The sequence below is a fragment of the Astyanax mexicanus genome, chromosome 1 (genome assembly GCF_023375975.1).
Source record: "Astyanax mexicanus isolate ESR-SI-001 chromosome 1, AstMex3_surface, whole genome shotgun sequence".
Lineage (NCBI taxonomy): Eukaryota > Metazoa > Chordata > Actinopteri > Characiformes > Acestrorhamphidae > Astyanax > Astyanax mexicanus.
The window spans coordinates 11,570,352-11,595,592 of NC_064408.1; the positions used below are offsets into that span (position 1 = coordinate 11,570,352).

The 25,241-nt window shown below is 37.9% G+C and overlaps 3 protein-coding genes across 3 annotated transcripts in view; 2 read left to right on the forward strand and 1 right to left on the reverse strand.

Moving 5' to 3' along the window:
• Positions 1-507: 507 nt before the first annotated feature.
• On the reverse strand, positions 508-3,424 carry emc6 (ER membrane protein complex subunit 6). Its single transcript, XM_007233539.4, has 2 exons — positions 3,215-3,424; positions 508-1,881 (listed from the first exon to the last, which is right to left on the reverse strand). Exon 2 carries the CDS (start codon positions 1,842-1,844, stop codon positions 1,512-1,514), a length of 333 nt encoding a protein of 110 aa, XP_007233601.1. The 5' UTR covers positions 1,845-1,881; positions 3,215-3,424; the 3' UTR covers positions 508-1,511.
• A 1,109-nt stretch (positions 3,425-4,533) lies between these two features.
• shpk (sedoheptulokinase) lies at positions 4,534-14,775 on the forward strand. Its single transcript, XM_022665828.2, has 7 exons — positions 4,534-4,731; positions 4,828-4,969; positions 6,014-6,197; positions 8,556-8,708; positions 9,711-9,886; positions 10,994-11,194; positions 12,966-14,775. The coding sequence occupies exons 1-7, from the start codon at positions 4,585-4,587 to the stop codon at positions 13,358-13,360; spliced, it is 1,398 nt and encodes a 465-aa protein (XP_022521549.2). The 5' UTR covers positions 4,534-4,584; the 3' UTR covers positions 13,361-14,775.
• A 4,722-nt stretch (positions 14,776-19,497) lies between these two features.
• Positions 19,498-25,241, forward strand: part of trpv1 (transient receptor potential cation channel, subfamily V, member 1) — a 39,244-nt gene continuing 33,500 nt past the window's right edge. The window contains exon 1 of the mRNA XM_022665778.2: positions 19,498-19,678. The gene's annotated coding sequence lies outside the window, so the exon portion shown is untranslated. The remainder of the gene's footprint in view (positions 19,679-25,241) is intronic.

Genomic DNA, 25,241 nt, shown 5'->3' on the forward strand with positions numbered 1-25,241 from the left:
ATCAGGGGATTAATGTGGAGGACCAAAATCTTTTTTTTGTTTACTACATAATTCCATATGTATGTTTACTGTTTTCATGTGTTTATTATTAATCTACACTGTAGAAAAACATTGAATTAGAAGGTGTGTCCACATTTTTGACTGGCACTGTTTGTCTATATAGATTCTCTTTTGTTTTAGAAATTATAGAGTGTATTGTGACAACTGACTCACCCCGTATATACAATAATATAAGAGGGAGGGCTTTTATGTACCGGTAAGATATTGGCACTTGTGTACTGTGTAGAATCAGTATATTCTTCAGCCAGCATCTCACACTCTGCTCCCAAGAGTCCTATTATACTGCTAGTAGCTCTGAACAGGGGACTAGACTTACTGTGTGTGTGTGTGTGCGCATTTGCACATCTCTGTCAGCAGCAGATGTAACTTAAGTTTGGACATATAACATTAAATGTCCTTTGTGTTTTAGAGTTAAAACAAAACCCATCCATAAAAACAATTACACAGTTGGTTGTGAGGGATTAATTTATTGAGAAGGTTTTTTAAATAATTAAATCAAACACACAGTATTTCTATCATTTAGGAAGTGTTAGGGTGCATTGCTTGTTTTTACCTTTCCCTCCACTGAACAAAAACATGACCTTTGATTATCATATTTAGGAGGAAATACAGTTTTATCCATCTCCTCAGCCAGTGCACTCTGAACCAAACAGATCTAAACAACCGGACCACATCCTCACAGTTCTTAAAGCATATGATGTTAAGTTGGAATAATCAGATAAAAAGAGACTTAGTTCTGGCCTGGGCAACATTTTAGAAAAGTTCAGTGCAATCAGATACAAGATACAGAGCTGGGTAGAGCGAGCTGCTCACTTCTGGATATCAAGAGGAAACAATATGAAACAAACACTTTAATTAAGCATAAATGATGACCAAATGTTTGGTTTCTAAGACATTTTGTTCTTAGTTTATGCACAAATTTCTATTCACAAATTTCTACTTTCTTAGTGATTTACACTTAAACCTACATTGGTTCACAGCCCTGCATTCAAAACCTATACTGTTGCTGTCAAATTACTGTTAAATGTAAAAATCTAATGAATATTCTGAAGCATTTCTATTGGTCCATTCATCATGAAATCAATACTACTGATAAAGAACAACTTCCAAATTCACATCATGCCAAAAAGTGGAAGATGGCAAAACCAGAGATAGGCTTAAGAGTGTCAGCAACAATAAAGCAGGTAGTAATTAGTTACTACATTATGGTTCTGGATACAGAGAACACCGGAGTATCCCTGTCCTCTACATGTTGTGGTTGAGGTGCCGATTAGTTGGATGTGATGCATCTGAGAACAGAAAACATTAAAATGTGTATGGCGAGGGGTTACGGGATACCAGGGGTACCATATGAAATGAGTAGGGACCACAGCCCTACTTCTACTACTTCTAATCAAGCCCAGGACAGCAGTGGACTCCCAATCACTCCAGACTGTAGACACCCCTCCTCATCAGTACACATGCACCATGCCGTAGAGAAAAGTCCAGAACAACACATAGGTGAAAAGCCCCCCGACGAGGCCCCCAGTAAAAAGCAGCCGCCGTGACTTGAAGCACTTGTTCCACCGCCGACCAGCTTTGAGGATGAGGAGCACCGAGAGGAGGAAGGAGGCCAGGAAGTAGAAGATGAAGCCGTACAGGCCTGTGAGACCCAGGATGCCCGCAGTGGCTCCGGACAGGGCTGACACTGAGGTCCTGCAGTACTCCAGCACCGCCGCGTTGCCCCTCACGGCCACCTCGCTGATGAACTGCGGACCCTCGCGTTTAGCTGCCAGAGTGGCCATTCTTCTCCACTAGCAAGAACGACCCTTAACTTCAGAGCTAAGATGAAAAGAAATAGAGACATGTTAAAGCAGGGATCAATAAAGTATCTATCCATCATCTAGAAATAAAGCTGTTATGATAACTATTCTTTAGGCAATATGGTGTCCTAAAAATAACTGCATTAAACAACATTATTAAACAATAATGTTACAAGTTGGTCTCTATCCGGATTTACTCAACCATGGTCCAGTTTGTGTACAGTGTGACCAATTACAGAAAGCTGAGTCAGACTTTAAACAAACCAGATGAAAAACTAGTGTGCCGAAATCCAACTTCCCTTGTTCTTCAGGAGCATCATGCAGCAGTATGAACACAAACTCTTAGACTATGAATTTATTAATTTACTGTAACAGAAAATTATGCTTATTTATAAACAGAAATAAAAGGAATCTGAAGAGAATCTTTTTCACTCATCCTGCTGCAGGGTGAAAATGTGTACGTGAAGAATTCAGCACAACACCTGGCAAACGAGCTTGCCGAACTAATAATCATTTACTAAGCACAAGTGATAAAACTCCCTAAAACTATGGATACAAGGTACAAAACAAACTTTAAAAGCAGTAAATACAGCCCTGTTTAAATATATAAATAGCTTGGTGAATCATTTTAATGCATACTGAACTGAATGTATTTGTTAACTGGAGAAAGAAGGGAATTGTGACTGATTTTAATACTGTAATGCCTCCAATGGCTTCAGTAATAACATATTGTACATTTATATTACATTTGTTTTACTTGTGCGATAGACCTTTTGAAAAATATCTCTTTTGAACACTTTTTGAGTATGAAATTATTTAAAATATTTCGTTTCGTATGGCGTGTTAAAGTTGCTGGTGTATCTCTTTCTTTTTAAGGTGTATTGTTTACATTCTTCAGCTGTTTTTCTGCTGATGAAGTCTGATTTCTTCACGTATTGTGTAATTTTGTAGAACAAAGTAAACCTAACCAAAGCCTTAATGTTTTAAATTATACATGCTCCTAACAGTACAACAAATCACAGTCATGCAAAATAAATAAATAAAAATACAGTGATATACCGTGAAACAGACAGAATCTTTAAAAACACAGTGATATATATTTTGGGTCATACCGGCCAGCACTAATTATTACTAAGGTCTGCAAAAATTACTGAGTTAATTTCCAAATACTGTACAATAAGTGAACGCAGTAATTACCATAAAATGACTAAATAAACAACCATTAATCATTTCTGATTACATAGCATATTACCCTGCTATAGACTCCACTCAGCTCCATTCATCCCCTCGGCTAATATCAGTTATTAACTAAGCTAAGCTAAGCTAGCTCTCCGCCATTCACCCGCACTTACCGCAGTGTTTCAGAGAAAACTCCTCCAAATCCTCCTTTAAACTCCAGACCTACACCAGCATTATCTCCCCTGATCTCGTATCACTCAGATACAGCGATTATATGCGGAATTCTGTGTTTATAAAGCCTGTATTTCTCATTAAATCACCATTACTCTCACACAACGACAAGACCCGTCACTGCTCAGCAACCATGTCTTCCCGCACTGCCTGCTGGGTACTAACAAATAAAAGTCCCCCTACGCAACAATTTTTTTTTTGAAAATTATGATTATACATCTATTTTTTATTTATCATTACATAATTATTTTAACACTTACACACTATATATTTTTTTTATTTTATTGTTTTTATTCGATTTAATTTTCATATTATAGTGTTGGATTCTTGTCTATTTTTTTGTTATAGCAGCATTTATGCGCTGTTATAAAATACTTAATTACTAAATTACTAATTCACAGCCATAAATCCACATTTAAAGGAGTAAAAAATATATGAAATAAGACAAAACAATTACAAATCGTGTGTAATTACTACAAGTGAAAGAAAGACGAGTAAATATAAAGATATTTGTAAATGTAAAATTTTATAAAATCAAATTGACTTACCAAAACATCACTAAATCAACGTTAAAAATACCTTAACGACCAAATCAAATAAAACTACAAAACTACGTTTTTTGTAATTGTGTAAAAAATATTTAATATATTTTATTTTATCTTATATTTCTTCTTTTTACTTTTTCTTTATTAATATAAATAAATAATATATGTTTTACATTAATGTAAATTATTTGGGTATATATTATAATATTTTGTCTATTGTTTGTTCGTTAATAATAATTGATAATATATATTGGTACACTCGTGCAAGTGATTTTATCTATATTCTAATTATTATTTGTTTTATTATTTATTCTTTAATAATAAAATATAATATATGTGGTACACCAACGTAAGTGATTTTATCTATATTCTAACTATTATTTTTATATTATTTATTTGTTAATAATAATTTATAATATATATTGGTACACTCGTGCAAGCGATTTTGTCTATATTCTAATATTTGTTTTTATTTTGTTTATTGTTATTTATTTGTTAATAATAATAATGGATAATATATTTAGTATATTCGCATAAGTAATTGTATCGATATCATTATTTATTTATTTTTCGTTCGTCCACATTACGAAACTACGGTGGCCATAGAGGCTCAAACCTGTCTGAACTATAGACAGATATACACATATGCTCTGAGTTCGTACTTTGGACGCTAGTTTGATAATAACGCTAAATGAATCTGCTGGTTTGTCGGGGGTTCTGGGCAGTTAAACGCTTTGAGAGGATTGAGTGGAGCTGTGTTATAGAGCATGGCTGCTGCAGGGTATGTGCTGGGGGTGGATCTGGGGACCTCCTCGGTAAAGGTGGTACTGTTGGACTCGCTGTTAAAGACGGTGACGGACAGCAGCTGTTTTCCGACCTGCTCAGAAACCAGCAGCACACCTACTACTGAACACGTGCGTCTCAGACACAGCTTTCTCTCTCCTACTGCTGAACTTTGATTTTGTATTCTGTATTAAAAATGTGAAACTGACCCAGACTGTCCTGTTCAGGCTCGGGAGCAGGACCCTGCCCGCATCATCTGCACCCTGGACCGGTGCCTGGCCGCCCTGCCCCGGGACAGGCTGAGTAAGGTGGTGTGTGTGGGGGTGTCCGGACAGATGCATGGGGTCGTGCTCTGGAAGTCTAAAACAGGTGCAGAGTTAATGCATACTATGTGCTTCAAATTCTCACACATACCAGACATGTATAAATAAGTGCTTTCATAAGTGCTCTATCAAAAAAAAAAATGTTTTTATTCTTAAGTATTGCAAGCTACACTGCCTGGCCAACCAACCACCTGGATTTCAACCAAAGATCAAAGGATGTGGGGATTTTTCCTTCCAGAATAGGAGAATGAGATGTCTGGCTAACAATGTAGTAAAAGCAAAGGCTTTGGCGAGTGAAGTTGGCACCTTATTTAGGGAGAGTCCAAAAAGTGCAATTAGTGGACATGGCTCCATTTGTTTACCAGCACTTGATGAAAAACATTTAAAAAATGACTGCCAGAAAGGGGAAAGAGAAGGACATGTCCAAAACATGTGCATCAAATCAGCTGACCCAGAATGGCATGGATCACACAATGGATCGATATCTGTTCTAAATTTTGCTAATTTAATCTAATCTAATCTTTGTCCAGTACACCCATTGTACACATTTTAACTGTATGAGATGATGTTTAGCACAGATTGATGAATTGTGGATACAGAAAGAGTTTGTTTTCTTCCAGACGTAGCTGATCCACTTGGATTTAAGTAAGTAAATGATGTGGGGTTGGTTGATGCTGCAGTTGATCTGCAGGTTTAGGTTCAGCAGCAGTATGTGCTGAAAGAATGAGGTCAGCTGACTACCTGAATATACTGAATATAGACCAGGTTATTCCATCAATGGATTTTTTTTCCCCTGATGGCACGAGCATATTCCAAGATGACAGTGTCAGGATTCAGGAATAATGAAAGAGTGATTCAGGGAGCATGAGATCTTCATTTTCACACATGGATTGTTCTCCACGGAGTCCAGATCTTAACCCCATTGAGAATCTTTGTGACCTTTTTTTTGGCCAGGCAGTGTAGTTTATAGTAACATGACATTACAATAAACGTAATGGAAAGGTTTACTAATTGTTTTTAAAGCTCTTCATGACCTGGCTCAGAGTTCTGACCCCTTTTATATTCAAATGATTTTCTTTTGACTTACCAGGTTGTGAATGGTCCAGTAGTGATGCGGGTTACAGATTCAGACCTCGAGATGTGAGCACTCTGATCACATGGCAGGACGGACGCTGCAGCAGCGAGTTCCTGTCATCACTGCCCAAACCAGAATCTCACCTGAGCGTGGCCACTGGCTTTGGCTGTGCCTCCATCTTCTGGTACAGCAAGCACAGGTGAGAAGCTCTGAACTCTCACTTCTTATTATCAGGACTAATATGAGGTAGCCAAAAATTTTAATTCTTTACATTTAATTTAAATGATTTTTAAAAAGAATGTAAAAATTATGTTCACATTATTAGCTATACAAACAGAAGGCCAGGCATACAGTTGTGGTCAAAAGTTTACATACACTTGTAAAAAAACATAATGTTATGGCTGTCTTGAGTTTTCAATAAGTTCTACAACTCTTATTTTTCCGTGATAGAGTGATCGGAACACATACATGTTTGTCACAAAAAACAGTCATAAAATTTGGTACTTTCATAAATTTATTATGGGTCTGCTGAAAATGTCACCAAATCTGCTGGGTCAAAAATATACATACAGCAACATTAGTATTTGGTTACATGTCCCTTGGCCATTTTCACGGCAACTAGGCGCTTTTGGTAGCCATCCACAAGCTCCTGGCAAGCTTCAGGTCGAATGTTTGACCACTCTTCTTGACAGAATTGGTGCAGTTCAGCTAAATGTGATGGTTTTCTTGCATGAACCCGTTTCTTTAGCACTGTCCACATGTTCTCAATGGGGTTTAAGTCAGGACTTAGGGAAGGCCATTCTAAAACCTTAATTCTAGCCTGGTTTAGCCATTCCTTTACCACTTTTGATGTGTGTTTTGGGTCATTGTCTTGTTGGAACACCCAACTGCGCCCAAGACCCAACCTTCGGGCTGATGGTTTTAAGTTTTCCTGCAGAATTTGGAGGTAATCCTCCTTCTTCATTATCCCATTTACTTTCTGCAAAGAACCAGTTCCACTGGCAGCAAAACATCCCCAGAGCATAATACTACCACCACCATGCTTGACAGTAGGCATGGTGTTCCTGGGATTAAAGGCCTCACCTTTTCTCCTCCAAACATATTGCTGGGTGTTGTGGCCAAACAGCTCAATTTTTGTTTCGTCTGACCAGAGAACTTTCCTCCAGAAGGTTTTATCTTTGTCCATGTGATCAGCAGCAAACTTCAGCCGAGTCTTAAGGTGCCTTTTCTGGAGCAAGGGCTTCTTTCTTGCACGGCAGCCTCTCAGTCCATGGCGATGTAAAACACGCTTGACTGTGGAGACTGACACCTGTGTTCCATCAGCTTCCAAATCCTTGCAGACCTGCTTCTTGGTGATTCTTGGTTGACTCTTGACCATCCTGACCAATCTCCTCTCGGCAGCATGTGATAGCTTGCGTTTTCTTCCTGATCGTGGCAGTGACACAACTGTTCCATGCACTTTATACTTGCGTATAATTGTCTGCACAGTTGCTCTTGGGACCTGTAGCTGCTTTGAAATGGCTCCAAGTGACTTCCCTGACTTGTTCAAGTCAATAATTCGCTTTTTCAGATCCACACTGAGTTCCTTTGACTTTCCCATTGTAGCTTTTGTAGCTGAGTCTAATCACTGGGTCAAATGAGCCCTATTTAAATGGGCTCATGAGAAGTCAACAGCTGTAGTCAATCAGAATCACTTACAAGAAGTGAAGAGGCCATGACATGAAGCTAATTTGATTGACACAACTCGCTACATCACCAAAATTGACAAATTTTGTTGCTGTATGTATATTTTTGACCCAGCAGATTTGGTGACATTTTCAGCAGACCCATAATAAATTTATGAAAGAACCAAATTTTATGACTGTTTTTTGTGACAAACATGTATGTGTTCCGATCACTCTATCACAGAAAAATAAGAGTTGTAGAACTTATTGAAAACTCAAGACAGCCATAACATTATGTTTTTTTACAAGTGTATGTAAACTTTTGACCACAACTGTACCAAATTTAATGGGACATATCCAGCAAAAACCCTGCTGTATATGTGTGGGGACGTATTTCATGTAGAATTATTTTTTATTAAATATATGTTATTAAATGTAATAATTTAATATAGTTGAATTCTTGTTTAGCAGCAGATTAAGCAGCAGTTACTTTAAAAATAGTAATAAATGTAGCTTAGAATTATTAAGAAATATAAAAAGGAGAAACCCAAATAGAGTAAAATGAATGTTCTAAGATAAATTCTGCTGGTCACAGTCATTACCACTCACTGTGCTGTCCACTGTGGATGATAATGCCTTGTATGATGTATTCCTGTTTTTTGTTTGACACTGTGTGTTGAGGAATGTTTAAAACCTCCACAGCTTAATAAATCTTCCACCCACTACTACTGTCTCATGATTTTGGTGCGTCAGTGTATGTATAATATATATAATATAATATAATATAATACAAAAAGCATAAGTCAGTGTATGATGTATAATGGACCTCTGCATTAATGTCTTTACACAGCATTAAAGCTCACTCCTGAGATTTGTCTCATTTTTAAATACAGGCCAGAGTTCCTCTCAGAGTTCAGCATGGCGGGCACCATCCAGGATTACGTGGTCTCCATGCTGTGTGGTTCAGAAAGCTGCGTCATCACTGGGCAGAACGCTGCGAGCTGGGGTTACTTCAACACCACCAAAAACCAGTGGAACATGGAAATGTGAGTACCGATCTTTATTACATTATTACAGTGTTATTACAGACACCGATCGGAGCTATATACATACATACTAGTACAGTCAGAAAAACCTTGAAAAGTCATGGCATTTGAAAATAGTTTCCAGGCCTGGATTCGTTTTGGAAAAATAAAAATACCCAGAAAGTTTTGGAAAAGTCATGGAAATTTAATGGAAATCTAAAAAAATAAAAAAATGAATATCATTGAAAAATTTAAATGAATTTTATTTCAGTAATTCAGTTAAAAATGTGTTATAACTCATATATTATATAGATGTATTACAGTAGAGTGTAGAGTGATCTATTTTAAGTGTTTATTTCTTTTATTGTTGATGATTATGGCTTACAGTCAATAAAAACCCAAAAAAGAAAATTAAATTATTATATAAGACCAACTAGTACTTGTGGCAGTGTGGGCAGTGTGCCAAGTCCTGCTGGAAAATGAAATCCGCATATCCATAAAAGTTGTCAGCAGAGGGAAGCATGCAGTGCTGTAAGATTTTGTGGGAAAACAAAACTGCACTTTGGCTTTAGACTTGATAATAAAACACAGTGGATCAACACCAGCAGATGACATGTCTCTCCAAACCATCACTGATCATCAGTACATTTTACATTTCATTTGAAATCAAGGTGCTTTTGGGTGATTTTATGCTGCTTCTTGTGCAGAAATTAAAGCAGTTCAGCTTTGTTTGATGGCTTGTGATTATCCATCTTCTTCTTGATGATATCTGTCATTTATTTTACATGTTGACATTATATTTTATTATTTTCTTTAATCTTTATTTTATTTAATCTTAATTTATTTTTCACTTGCTGTGTGAATTATACTGATTGTTGATAGTTGATATCACTACACCTTTATTGTGAGATTAATTTACACACTGATAAAGAGATAAACATGTTGGCTTTTATTATCAGAATGATTCAGATCTATGTATTGATGTTAATATAAATGTGCTGAACTGGGTATTTTTAATATCAGACTAAAAGCTGCTGGCTTCCCTGTGCGTTTACTGCCTGAGCCGGTGGAGTCTGGGGCGATAGCTGGGCGGACGTGCTCAGAATGGCATGGTATCCCAGTTAACACCCCTGTAGGAGCAGCGCTGGGAGACTTCCAGTGCAGCGTTTACTCCTGTATGAAGAACAGGACAGATGCAGGTAATCTAATCCAATTCATTATAAACCCTTTTGGAATTGTAAACCGTAATCCCACCCCAAACCTAACCCTAACTCTAGTACAAAAGAAGTGGTTCCAGATTCCAGGCAGTAGTTGCTGCTGTGTGGCTGGGTGGCCAATGTCTCGTTCCTAGGCTGTTGATATGGTATCCCTGGTGGTTGTCAGGTGGTTACTAAGGTATTAAAGATTCCTGCTAAGGTGTTGCTAGCTGGATGCTAGATTAGTTCTGTAGTGTTCCAGGTGGCTGTTATGTTTTTTGTTGATTGCTAGGTAGTTGCTATAGTATCCCAGTTGAGTCTAAATGGTGTTGTTTTTCTCAAAAAGCGTAAAAGATATACATGGCAGAATTGTAAAATTAATATATAAAAAAAAGATTAATATAAATCAGAAAACATTATAGTTGTGTATTTGCCATTTGTACAGAAACTAAATGCTACATTAACTTAAAGTTATATAGAGAGCACAAAAAAGAAATCCACTGTTGATCAAATGTGAAAAAAAATTTACAAAGAGAATGACAGACAGTATTTTATAAGTTAGCTCAGCTATCAAAGTGGTTTCTATGGTATTATTAGTTGGTTTATATAGGCTGTATCTGCAGCAGTATATCCATTGTGTTGCTAAGTAGTTGCTGTGGTTCGGCTGGGTGGTCGATGTCTCGTTCCTGGGCTGTTGATATGGTATCATTGGTGGTTGCCAGGTGGTTACTAAGGATACTAAGGTATCAAGGTGGCTGCTAAGGAGTTGCTAGCTGGATGCAATGAGTTCAGTAGTATTGCGAGTTGGTTTCTAAAGTTGTTCAGGTGGCTGTTATGGGGTTGTTTGTTGGTTGCTAGGCAGTTGCTATGGTATCCCAGTTGAGTCTGAATGGTGTCGATATTTTAAAACGTGTAGAAGAAAACGAATTAATTAATATTGAAAAAAAACTAATTAATATAAATCAGAAAACAGCATAGTTGTGTATTTGCTGTTTGTACAGAAGCTAAATTCTAAGGAAAGGTTATAAAACCTATAACTTAAAACTATAAACTGATTATTTAGTTACTGTATATGTCTGTAAAGTATAACCCCCATCTTGTCATTTACAGTTTTAAACTTGAGCACTTCAGCTCAGCTGTCGTTTGCCATGCCAGCTGACTTCACCCCACAGACGATTCCAGACCCTGCCTCTCCCATCGCCTACTTCCCTTACTTCCACAACACCTACCTCGCAGTGGCTGCAGCTCTCAACGGAGGCAACGTCATCGCAACGTTTGTAGGGATGCTGACGTCTTGGATAAGAGAATTTGGTAATTTAATGATTTTTTAATTACGTGTGCAGTATTTAGACAATACTTCGTTAAATTAAACCCATATATAGACAGTAACACATGCTAAGGCTAAGTTAGCTCAGCTATCAATACTATCCCAGCCCTGTAGGTAGTAACAAGGTTCGTACAGTCAGGAAAAACTGGAAAAGTAATGGAATTCAAAAATATAAATTTCCAGGCCTGGATACATTTTGGAAAAATAAAAATACCCAGAAAATCTTGGAAAATCATGGCAATTTCATCAATGGAGCTACAAATACATCAGCTCAGAGTTAATTCAGTAATTTAAGCCTACACAATAGAGCTCTCAGGATCTGACACACTTTTTATTATTAAAGATTGTGTGTCAGATTCATTTTAGGCCTACTATAATATAGTAATTTTAGTTTATTTAGTTGACAAGTCATACTTAACTTTTTATTTAGTTTAATTTATGTAAGCAGAGTGTCAAAATGATGAACTTAAACCTGCCGTTTGTCGCCGATTTCTGTCGGCTCTCTCCCGCACAGACCTGTACACAGCAGTTCTCTGATACACAGCATTTGTAGGGATGTGGACCATTTGGGTGAGAGAATTTGGTAATTTAATGATTAAATTTAAATTATGCGTGGAAACTTTTGACAGTACTACATTCAATGAAAACAATATAGAGACCACAGCAAATAAAAGCACAGTTGATCATGTGTGTGAAATTTGCTAAGAGAAAGACAGACAGTATTTTATTAAACTAACAAATGTTAAGGCTAAGTTTATTGATACTATTCTAGTCCTGTTCAGCTGATATCTTTCAGCTGTAAAAAGTGTCACAAACCACCAGTTTCTTAAGAGGTAGTAAAGTAAATTCATAGCAAGCATGATAAGTGATACTTAACTTTTTATTTAGTTACAATTATGTTAAAATGTTGAACTTAAACCTGCCGCTTTTCGCCGATTTCTGTCGGCTCTCTCCCACACTCTCTGCTTTATCTGTACACAGCAGTTCTCTGATAAACTCTCTGGTATTTGTAGGGATGCTGACATTTTGGATGAGAGAATTTGGTAATTTAAAGATTTTTTAATTATGTGAGCAATATTTAGACAATAATACTTTAACTTAAAGCCATACAAAGAGCACAGAAAAGAAAATCACAGTCGATCACATGTGAGTGAAACTTACACAGAGAAAGACAGACAGTATTTTATTAAACGAACAAATGCTAAGGCTAAGCTAGCTCAGCTATCAATATTATCAATACAGCTCATATCTTTCAGCTGAAAACAGCTTCACAAACAGCCGGTTTGTTAAGACTTAGTAAAGTTAACTCATAGCAAGCATGAAAAGTGATACTTAACTTTTTATTTAGTTTCATTTATGTGAGTAGAGTGTTAAAATGATGAATGCATGACTTCAAAAAAAAAATCATTGTTTAAAAACATTTATTTGGATTTTCTTCCACTTATTGAGAACACCAGATGCTTTTTTTTCATTTAAGGGTGAATAATTTCAGTTTACAAACATTTGGTGAATTCCTACATTTAATGAATGACATTAAAATCTCTTGTGTGCTTAGTTCTCCAGTACTGTGTGTGTATGGTGGAGCTGTTGGATGAAGCTGCTATCGGTCAAAAGTTTAGACCCCCCTGTACGTCCAGATACATTATAATCTGATTTGCAACATCTTAGCAACCAGCAGAGACACCATAGCAACCAGCCATGAATCAGCAGGAATATATATATATATATTATTATATGTTTTTTTTTTCATTGCAGGAGCCGAGGTGCCCGAGTCTGAAGTTTACTCCAGACTGGTCCAGAGTGCCCTGATCCAGCCCACCACTGACCTGTGTGTGACCCCCACCCTGTTGGGCGAGAGGCACAACCCCACCAGCCTCGGCCTCGTCTCCAACATCTCCCCCTCCAACCTCTCCCTGGGTCATATGACGCGCGCCATGTGCAGAGGGATCCTGACTAATCTGGCCACCATGATGCCCCCAGAGGTGCTAGTAGCTGCAGGGGTGAAAAGGATTATGGGTAGTGGGAGTGCTCTGGCTCGTGTTGAGGTCCTGAAGCAGGAGCTGGAGCGAGCGTTCCCCCTGCCGGTGGTCTATGGGGAGGATGTGGACTCGGCAGTCGGGGTCGCAATGGTTTTTAGTGATCGACTGTGAAACAAACTTGCACGTAGCGTTAGCCACAGGGGTAAACCTGTGAGCTGAGTGTGCGAGGCTGTGTCATTTATACTTTCATTTATTTCATTTCCAGTCAATGTGGCCATCAGCTAGAGAATTTGTATTTCTAACATCAGGAAAATAAAACAGAAATTTTGCATCTCAAAATTGGTAACTTTACAGAAAAGGAAAAAAAAATCCTCAATTTAAAATTTCAATTAAATATAATAGAGTCGGAAGATTTTATTCCATTTTCTTTAGATCATTCCTATTGGTTATCATGGAGTGTAACAAACAAATGCCAAATTCACATTATATCAAAAAATAAGTGTTTATTTTCAGCATTTAGGGTAATATGAAAAACATTCTGTCTTCTAATCAACCTATTTGATTAATACTCATGTAAATGCATATTTAAACATTCCCTCCTACATTTAAGGAGTAGGATCTTGTTATTTTTGTAATTAGGGGACAAATAGCTTTAATATTTCAACATAAGTAAAACTGTAAATGATGTGCATTCCTTACACTTGTATTTGTGTACATATACAAGCTGCTACTGTAATTACTGTTCTTGTAATTATTCCAGTTTAATCTTAACTGTTAATTTATTACTTGATTGTGGTATATTTACGTTCATAGGTGTTTTTTTTATTTTTACAATTTTAAGTTGTTTTTACAAAAATATTCCAGCACTATTATATTGTATACGTTTTTTGGAACAGTTCAGGCTTCTGAAATTGTCCTAATAATTAACATTTTAATAAAGAATTTGTATTTGTAAAACATAATTGTCACAGTTCTTGAGGGATGAGAGGGGGGACATAAGTACAGGTATAAGATTTATTTAAAAGTAAAACATAAAACAAACACAGGTAGGGAACGTAAAACAAATAAACAACACACACATCTCTAAACTACAAAGACAAGACTAAAGATAATAAAACTATGAAAACTAGATCAAATTAACATTACTAAGAAAACAAGAAACAATAGAACAACCATGAACGACGACAAGGAGCATGAAAAACTGAGAGACCTGAAAAAAGCATACAAAAGACAAGACAAGGGACACAGAAACAAGGGGGCTCTATGTACAGTACACTGGGAGACTGGGAACGCCTGGGGAAGATAACGAGGAGGCAGGGTTACCAACAACCACAGATAAGAACATTGATGAAAGGGTGGAGCTAGTGCAGAGATAAGACAAAAATAAACAGACCCATGTGCTTAAAGAGCACATGGGGAAGAAAACAAACAAGCTGAGGAAAGACAGAAACAGGCAGAGAAGCAGGACAAAATAGGAGGGACAAAAAAGGGGAAAAAAAGCCATACATGAGCGTGACTATAATCTTTACATCAATCGATAAATCCTATCGCTTTCTAGGTAAAATAAATATGTTTTGCTTGTTTGACAGAGGTTTCTTTATTTGTATTGAAACAAGGTTGTGTTTTAAGTGCTGTTGTGTGTGTGTTTGTGTGTGGGTGTGTGGGTGTATCCTGTGCAGTGTGTGCTGAAGCGAGGGACTTTTTGCAAATAGGGCACAAGCAGTTAACCACATCCGCAGTGAGGTCAAAACGCATAACTTGGGTCTTGAGTCAGTACCACTGTCTGCGTGAATGCTTATATATTTTAGATAAAGATAAAGAGTCTTATTCTATTGGCAAAACTTCTGTGAAAGGACTATATATATAGTCCCTGTTGTGAAGTATTGCCAATAGAATAGGACTGTCTGTACCAAACTGCCATAACATCATACCTAATGCCAGATGTGTGCTAGAGGCAGAGTATAACCCCCCTATGCAGCACTCTGAGCTGTGGGGCAGTAAAGAGTGCTCTGGAACCATGGAGCTCCATCTAATACATTAGGGGAGTTGGGGATGAGGTTGGGGTGGTGATAATCCAGCATCTTATTATGACTTACTCTTGACCAACGAATCCAGGGCTCTAGACTTTAGACTTTTTGCACTGGTTGCACTGGTGCGCCTAACTTATTTTTTTAGGTGCACCAACACCAATGTTAGGTGCACTCAAATTTTTGACTGCAATTCCTTTAACGCCGCAGTTTTAAAAGTTGACCAGCTCTAGGCAGTATTGACTTATTAGTAGTGACTAATAAACTAACAATCTGGTCAGCATAAATTTCTTTATTTGAGGCACAATTCTAGGAGAAAAGTAGTATACAGAAAATGTGTTGTGTTTAAAATGCTTTACTGAGCTTAAATTTAATCTTAAATCTCTCAAAATGAATGAAATAAAGTGTGTTTAAGGGCTTCAAACCAAACATCTAATAGCTCAATATCTTGTGGATTATCCTGCATGACCCAAGACCATTTTTATATAGTTTGATGAACCTTTATTCACTTTAATTTTTTTTTTTTTTTAGGAAAAAGTCACACATGCCATCGGTTACTCAAATACATCATAAAGAGTAATTACACTCTAACAGCTCTTATAGCTCTGCTTAAAACGCTTAAAATTAGATGCAGTTATTAAGAGAATTTAGATATTTGACCATATTTTGATCAAAAGTGTATTTAGTAAAAGTCAAAGTAAAATATTTTTTTTCTGTATTGTTCTTGGTTTACAAGTGCAAGTCTTTGACCAAATTGGTCGCATTCAAGAGCCCTGCAATCAAATCCTCACAGCAGTGCTTTAGGAAAAAAAAAAACCTCATGTGAACAGTAGAGACAGTTACTCAAACAAAAGCAGGATAAACTCTATTTAATACCCTTGCTTTCAGAACAAACAATGAACGAGCAGGTGTCCCAATACTTTTGTCCATGTAGTGTATATGAACATACAGGATCCTGTATATAGAATAAAAAAGTGAAGTGAGCAGCTGGTGTGAGAGTGCCATGTGAGAAATAAAGTCACGGGTGAGAGGGTATAAAAAGGAACAGAGTGTAGCATGCAAATGAGTAAAATATGATTGGTCAGCACATTTCTGTGTAGTTTGAGCAAGAAAGTGAGGTCCAGTGTAATATAGTTATTAAATTTATGAATATAGGATGACCAAAATACTCTTATCTTTGGTGTTTTTAACTTGTGGTTTCTGAGGCTGGTAACTTTGATGAACTAATCCTGTACAACAGAGGGAACTCTTGCTCTTCCTTTGCTGGGGCGGTCCTGATGAGTGCCAGTTTAATCAAAACGTTTTTGATAGTCTTTTTTGACTGCACTTTTGGAGTCTTTCGAAGTTCTTAAAAATTTTCGTATTGACTGACCTGTAATTCTTAAAGTATTTTTCTGTACTTAGTTGAGTAGTTGAGTAATTCTTGCCATAATCTGGATTAGAACTTTACTCAAATAGGGCTATTCACTGTATAGCAACTCTACCTCTTCACAACTTTACAACTGATGCTCTCAAACACATTAAAAAGACAAGAAATTAAGGTAATTAACCTATCGTGTTAATATCGTATGCTAAAATGCCCTGTGATTCCCACCCCTATCGTTTATGATACAGTATGGCAATATTAATGATGTAATGCATGTGTTCCCTGTTAAACAAGCATTAAGGGTTTAGTGTGCCATTGTTTAGCTAATGCTCCAGCAGTGTACCACTCCTCCTCTAATGCTGTCTCTACATTTGTGATGCACACAGCGTGTAATGGTGAAAGTGCTCATGCATTATTGCAGAATAAGCAGATCGTATGCTTTCTTCAGCGCATTATAAAAATCAATAACGCCACCATTTACGTTCTTAGTAATCCATTTACCAAAGCAGCTGTCCAATCAGCATAGCACAGACTTAACATCACTAAAGAGAATTAAACCACACGTGTCCTACTGGAGACTACTGTGTGCTTATAGAAAATGAAGGTTTCCTTACTGGTTCTTGGCTTGGATATGTGGTTCTAGACAACAAAGTTAATCAGTATAGAACCTTTATATTATGTGAAGGTTTTTGTAAATGTTTACAAACCACTCTTTATTAAAAGCTTTAATCGATGCTTTAATGCAATAATGGATGTTGACAGAGGATCAATTTTGGTGATCCACCTCATCCCAAAGGTGGGGTTTCATTGCTCCAGGGGTTGTCCAGTATGTGAGGAGTACCAAAAAAGTATTGCTTCTACAGTCAAGCATGGTGGTGGTAGCATCATGGATATTAATGCTGGTAGCACAGGGAAGCTGAGTTACAACATGTACTGTGACATTTTTAAGCAGATTATAAAGAAACTGGGCATAATGGAAGTTTTACAACACAACACCCCCAAACCCATCTCCAAGATGACAACTGCCTTTCTGAAACAGATAAAGGTGAAAGTAATTGACTTGCCAAGTATGTTTCCAGACCTAAATCCAAATTGAGCACCTGTGGGGCATTTTTAAGGGGAGAGTAGAGGAGTGCAAGGTGTGGAGGAGGTGTGGAAAAGGATTCCAGTAGCATCCTTCTGCAGCTTGGGTGAATTTCATGCCCAAGAGGGTTAAAGCACTCCAAGGTAATAATGGAAGTATTGACTCTTTGGGCTCAATTTGGACATGTTCATTAAGGGTATGGAATAAAAAACTAAATTACTATAATTTTTTTGGGAAACCCACTTATTTATTATTTCTTCAGAAATCAAAGGTTTTGGTGAAATAGTTCATCCTGCTTTTGCTGGAGTACCTGTCTCTACTGTCCAGGGAAGGCCTTCTACCAGATTTTGGAACATTGTTGTGAGAATTTGATTGCATTAGACTACAATAACTTAAGTGAGGTCAGCTGTTGATAGAAGATCAATTCTGGTATTCCACTATGTGAAACTTATATATTACAGTGTATATAGATGAATTACACACAGAGTGATCTATTTTAAGCATTTTTCATTTTATGGTTGTTGATTATGTGGGCAGTCCTTCTGGAAAATGAAATCCACATCTCCTTAAAAGTTGTCAGCAGAGGGAAGCATGAAGTGCTGTTAGATTTTCAGGGGAAAACAAAACTGCACTGACTTTAGACTTGATAATAAAACACAGTGGATCAACACCAGCAGATGACATGTCTCTCCAAACCATCACTGATTGGTGGAAACTTCACACTAGACCTCCAGCAAGTTGGGCTGTGTGTCTCTCCACTCTTCCTCCAGACTCTGGTTCCTTGATTTACAAATGAAATGTAAAATTTACTGATGATCAGTGATGGTTTGGAGAGACATGTCATCTGCTGGTGTTGATCCACTGTGCACAGTGCAGTTTTGTTTTCCCACAAAATCTTACAGCACTTCATGCTTCCCTCTGCTGACAACTTTTATGGAGATGCAGATTTCATTTTCCAGCAGGACTTGGCACGCTGCCCACACTGCAGAAATTACCAATTGGTCTTATATAATATTACAATTTTCTGAGAGACTGATTTTTGGGTTTTCATTGGCTGTAAGCCATAATCATCAACAATAAAAGAAACAAATGCTTAAAATAGATCACTTATCAATGAGGTCAGGTGCTCAAATGCAATGCTCAAACCCTCCTTTAACCCAATGATGGGAATGATGAACCAGTGCATTTGCTCTTTTTATTTTTTAAACACTGAAATTATACACTCACATGGCAAAAATCAAGGGATAGCAGTATGTGAATTGATTATGAAATGTTACTTCCAAAGAGGGTAGACTTGGGAACTGTATATGTTGTGAGGTGTTATCTTGTGAGTGTGGTTAAACTCTGCAAGCCAGCATCTGCAGGCATTCAACATTCCTCAATCCACAGTGTTAAGTGTGTACTGGGAATACGTCAAAGAAAGCCTTAATTTCCAGCCACAGTGGACGGAAGTTCAATGATAGGTAGTTATCGTGACCGGTGGTGTCTGGCTAGAATTGTCTCTCTTAGAAATCACAACCACATTCAATTCAGGAGACCCCACACTCAGTGCAGCATTCTTTATCTTCCATGGGGCATGGCAAAAGTCATGGGACACAATTCTAGTTTACTAGTTCCTGTCCCATGACTTGTGGAACAATTTTACAGTGAATTAGCCATTGAACGTTTCTTTAGCGACACAAAAGTGGCTCTTCTGTCATTATTTCTCATTCTATTGCCCATCCATCCTATACGTGCTGTGGGATGGGCCTGAAACACCCAGGCGAGAGAGAGAGAGAGAGAGAGAGAGAGAGAGCTCTGTCTTGCTCTCGCTAGCCCTCACTCTTCCTCTTTAGAGCTCATAATAAGGAGCAGTATATGAACAGTGATCGCTTCCTCTTCCTCCAGCTTTATTTCTAGCTAGGGCTGAGTTTCAGTTTCACAGCTAAGTTGAATCAACTGCAAGAAACTATACAAAGCAGATGTTCGTTTTGTCTCTCTTTGTACAGTTTGGATGATTTTTTGAACGACTGGTAAGTACAACCTTCTCATTCCATTAGATGTTTATGCCCTTTATTGTGTGCATGATCTTTTTTTTAGAATAAGAATTATTTTTGGAATTAAATATACATATATATTTTTCATTTTATGATCAGAATGTGGTTTTGAGGAACAGCCCATTTATTCAGTGCATGCATCCACTTTAGCTCTTTAAATAGAATGCTCACCACAATTTGTGGCATTTATTAACACACATTTATAGGTTATTATGTTGTTTGGGGTCATTTCACTGCCCGCAGATGGGTTTTTAATTTTATAAAATTATGTCAAACAGATGCTCTTTAGGTTTGTCAACCACAGCCACAGATATAGTGAATCCTGTGCGTCCTGTTGTGTTTTTAAAGTGGCACCGCCCTTACCCAAGCTCAGCAAAACCAGCTAGAGCCTCTTTGAAACACAGTTATTGATAATGTGATATGTGGAGATATTGGGTTAACATGCCTGTGTGTTAGCCTCAGCCTTCAGCTTCACTTACTGTAATGAAGCCAATCAAATATGCAGGCATCCATTAGCACTGATTGAATGTATATATATATATATATATATATATATATATATATATATATATATATATATATATATATACACAAACACACACAGCTTGTGAAGACCCTGCCAACAGAAAGGATTCATTTAACTCTGGAGCAGATACATATGAACCCACTGGCACCATGCCTAATGCCAGGTGTGAGCTACTGAGGGGTAAAAAGTGTTTTCTAGAATGATGGTTTGGCTCCATCCAGTTCTTTTAGGTTGAGTTGGGGAGTTGATGACAAGATGAAGTGGTGAACATTCGACACCCTGACCTAAAAATGCTCTTGTTGTTGAGGGCAATCAAATCCTCACAACAATGCTCCAAAATCAGAAATAGCAGAAAGACTTCTCTGGACAGTAGAGACAGTTACTCCAACAAAAGCATGATGAGCAAACTATTTTAATACACTTGATTTCAGACGAAACAATGAGCAACTGTCCCAGTACTTTTGCCCATATTGTAGATACAGTAAATAAGAAAATAACAGTGCTATTTAAAAATGTATATTTTTAGTAATACAAGAAAATGTACATATCTATATATACAGCTCTTTGATTTTTACCAGATTGAAAACCTCTGAAATATAATCAAGAGGAAGATCGCTGATCACAACCATCAAACCAAACTGAACTGCTTACATTTTTGCACCAGGAGTAAAGGCATAAAGTTATCCAAAAGCAGTGTGTAAAACTGGTGGAGGAGAACCTGCCAAGATGCATGAAAAATGTGATTAAAAACCAGGGTTATTCCACCAAATATTGATTTCTAAACTCTTAAAACTTTATTAATATGAACTGGTTTTCTTTGCATTATTTGACGTCTGAAAGCTCTGCATCTGTATTGTATATCATTGAAAAGTTAACTTATTTCAGTATTTCAGTTAAAAATGTGAAACACATATATTATATAGATGTATTACACGCAGAGTGATCTATTTTAAGCCTTTATTTCTTATATTGTTGATGATTTTGGCTTACAGCCAATGAAAACCCAAAAATCTGTTTCTTAGAAAATTTTAATATTATATAAGACCAATTGGTACTTTCAGTAGTGTGCCAGGTCCTGCTGGAAAATGAAATCCGCATCTTCATAAAGGTTGTCAGCAGAGGGAAGCATGAAGTGCTGTAAGATTTTGTGGGAAAACAAAACTGCACTGACTTTAGACTTGATCATAAAACACAGTGGATCAACACCAGCAGATGACATGTCTCTCCAAACCATCACTGATCATCAGTAAATTTTACATTTCATTTGTAAAATAAGGGAGCAGAGTCTGGAGGAAAAGTTTCCACCAATCAGTGATGGTTTGGAGAGTAGGTCAAGTATTTCCTGTTACACTTATGATATACAGAAATGACCTAAATTCATACATTTGACTTCTTGAGTAGAGATTTTAGCTAATCCAGGCTAAGTTGACATTACCAGAATGAAGTAAATCAAAAACTTTTTTTTTTGCCTTAATATGACACAAATCTGTTTTTAAGGCTGTGTGGACATGGCTAATCCGATCTTTCCAAATCGACTAAAATTAGATCCCTGAAAAAGTGTTGTGTCAAAAAAATCTGATTTGCCAAAATGTCTAAAATCTGATTTTAAAAGATCTGATTTGACATGTCCACACATCCTTGAAAAACAATTGTCATAAACACTCACTTCAGCCATGTGAAGCTAACCTAGCCAAACTATCATATTGCCACTCTTCAGTATGATGGGCTGTGATGTAATTGTTTTTTGTTGTTTTTTTGTATTAATATAATTTATTCCCTAAGAACAAAATGCTATTAAATCTAGAGTGGCTTGTGATATGAAGCTAATTTGGTTTGCGTTGCAGCTTTGATTCGCCCTTGGAAGGGCTAGGTTTCGCTAAAAGATGGGGATAAGATGTCCAGTAACGCTCTGACCCGCGGGACAGAATATGGATTCTGCCTGAGGGGAGACTCGTGTAACTCCAGCATAAAGAGACATTAATAATTCAGCTAACATACTGTAGTTCTGCTACAGCCTACAGCCATCTGTCTGACCACTCTCACCACAGCTGGAGCTCATGCTAATGCCCCTGCTAGCATTTCCGGTTGTAGGTACAGTTCTATATCCTTAAAAAAGGAGTTCAGGTTCTTTAGAAAAGCCCACAGTTATACAGTATATTAAACCTTTGGTTACGTGTGTAAAATCCTCTGAGATAAGAGTGTAGAACTGTTTTTCAGTACTATATACAAACACTTTTGAGTGCTAAACCCAATATAGTTCTACATATAAACGTTTAAACTTTGAATGAAATAAAACCATTTTTCCTATAAGTGTAGAAATCATGTTTAGTACCATATACTACAGTCAATTTATCATTCTATATAGAACCTGTTTTGCTGAAAGTGTTGAAACATATTGCAAAATGTGCATAATCACTTCTTAGTGCTAAGTGTAAAACACATTTTAATTATAACATGACACTCTGAGGGTGTGGCAGATGCAAATAAACCAAAAATATATATATTTAGTACACATAATAAAGAAAACACACGCAAACTGAACTGACAATAAAAAGTGCAAGAGCTGACAAGACAACACTGAAAACAAAGGGGCTATGGAACAGAAAACACCTGGAGACAAGTAACAAGGGGGCGGAGCTACAAACATGTGGGAGCGCTGAAGACAGGGGTGGAGACAAGGAAAACAACAAAGAAAGCAGGCATGGCATGGGGAAAAAGAGAAACACAGAGATAGACCAGGAAAGACACAGGAGAGTACAGGAACGTGACAGGCACATTTTGAGAAGTGCATTGAACCCTTTTTAAGTACTATACAGAACCTATAGGTTTAGTACTCAAGTCAAGTCAAGAGGCTTTTATTGTCATTACATCTCCAGGTCCAGGTACACAGTGTAATGAAATTATGTTCCTCCGGAACCATGGTGCAACATAGAACAACAAGCAATTGACAACAAGCATAAAGTGCAGGAGTGACAACAGTGCAACGTAAGATTATAAAATTATAACACTAAATAACAATAAATACAATAAATACAAAAGACGAGACAATTTAAAGACAGGACAGTGCAGTACCGATACGGTATAATAGAGTGTTTAGTGAGGATAAGGTGCAGAGATGTATAACATGCTGTAACATATAGAACATATATAATCACAGCAGTTACTGAGGTAGAGTTTATAGTTTTTGAGAGTAGCAGCAAATATTGCTGAAAGGAATAAAGTCATGTCAGTCTCTGTGTGCTGACTGTGTGTGTGTGTGTGTGTGTGTGGGTGGGTGAAGCTCAGTCTTTGTGTGTGTAAGGGGGGGTGGGGTGTTCAGTTCAGTTTTGTGTGAGTGGTGGGTGGGGTGGGGTTCAGATCTGTCTCTGTGCGTTGAGAAGTCTGACTGCCTGGTGGATGAAGCTGTTGCAGAGTCTAGTAGTGGAGGCTCGGATGCTCCTGTATCTTCTGCCGGACGGCATCAGAGCGAAGAGTCCGTGTGAGGGATGGGTGGGGTCGTCCACAATGCTGGTAGCTTTGCGGATGCAGCGTGTGGTGTAGATCTCGGTGATTGAGGGAAAAGGGACTCAGATGATCTTCTCAGCTGTCCGCACTATCCGCTGTAGGGTCTTGCGATCAGAGGTGTTGCAGTTCCCAAACCAGACGGTAATGCAGGTGCTCAGGATGCTTTCTACAGTCACTCTGTAGAACATGGGAGGTGGGAGATGTGCTTTCCTCAATCTCCGCAGGAAGTAGAGGCGCTGCTGGGCTTTCTTGGTTATGGAGCTGGTGTTGAGGGACCAGGTGAGGTTCTCTGCAATGTGAACACCGAGGAACTTGGTGTATAGGATCTACTAGGAACTACTGTATAGGATCCTTTTTTAATAATTGTACAGAACCACTTTCAGTACTATATAGAACCTATTTTTTATATTTTTTTAAATTTGGCAGTACATCCAACCAGCCTCAGAACTGCAGACCATGCATAACCACACCAGGCCAGAACTTACACAGAACTCACAGCATTTTCACTTCCAAGATCATCTGAGACCAGCCACCTGAACAGCTGCTGTAACAATCAGTCCATGACCAAAGCACCAATGCCTCTTTTTTTGATGGCATTTAAGGGTGCTTTCACACCTGAAAGTCTGGACCGTGGTGCGAACCAAGGTTCATGTGTTTGCTACATTGTATATATTGGATCCGCTGATCTTTGTTTTCACACTGCAGTTTAGAGAGCGCACTAAAGACCTTTGTGTGATACTCCTACATACTTTCATCATCACTTATATATCGATACATTTTCCTTGACTTGACGCTGATTAGTTTTAGAAGGACATGCATCTGACGTTGGCGTGTTGACAATTCAGCAGGTGGTTCATTCAGTGGAAAGCCTTTCCAGTATAAAGATAAAATGAATGAACAGTTTCATTTCGTCTTCATAGTAGTGCTGCTATTGTGATTTTTATACCAGCAGCAGCAGCAACTTCAGGCTCAGTACTCTAGGTTAGTTCAACTTCACCAAACGAACGTGCTCGTCCTGAAGCAGCTGTATCCACGGCTCATTTTTCCTGCTTTTCCGGTTATTTTGAGAGGGTACTGACTGCAGCCTGCAGGAAGGCGTCCAGTGCAGTGCGTCCGACTTTGCCCACTTTGTTAGCGTCATGCCGTCCAGTCCCGCCCACTTTGTCAGCATCATGTCTTAGCTCCGCCTCTGAACGGAAGTAAACAATGTACAGGGCAGTTAGTGGACTTTAAATATAATGTGCCGCGTCGTCCGGCTTAAATACTGTGTATACACTACAAGCTTGCGAGATTGACGAGGCGTGGCGAGGACAAAGTGGGTGGGAATGGACGCGCTGGATGTCCAACTCCACCTTCCCGCAGGCTGCAGTCAGTAGTAGTTGGTCATTTTTCTTCTTCTACTGCCGTTGTTGAGGAACGCGTAGTCAGCTTCCTGTAATTGGTACGAAAGTCTGAACCATCCAGAAAAGCGCTTTCACACTGCAGGCGAACCGGACCATGGTTCTGAAG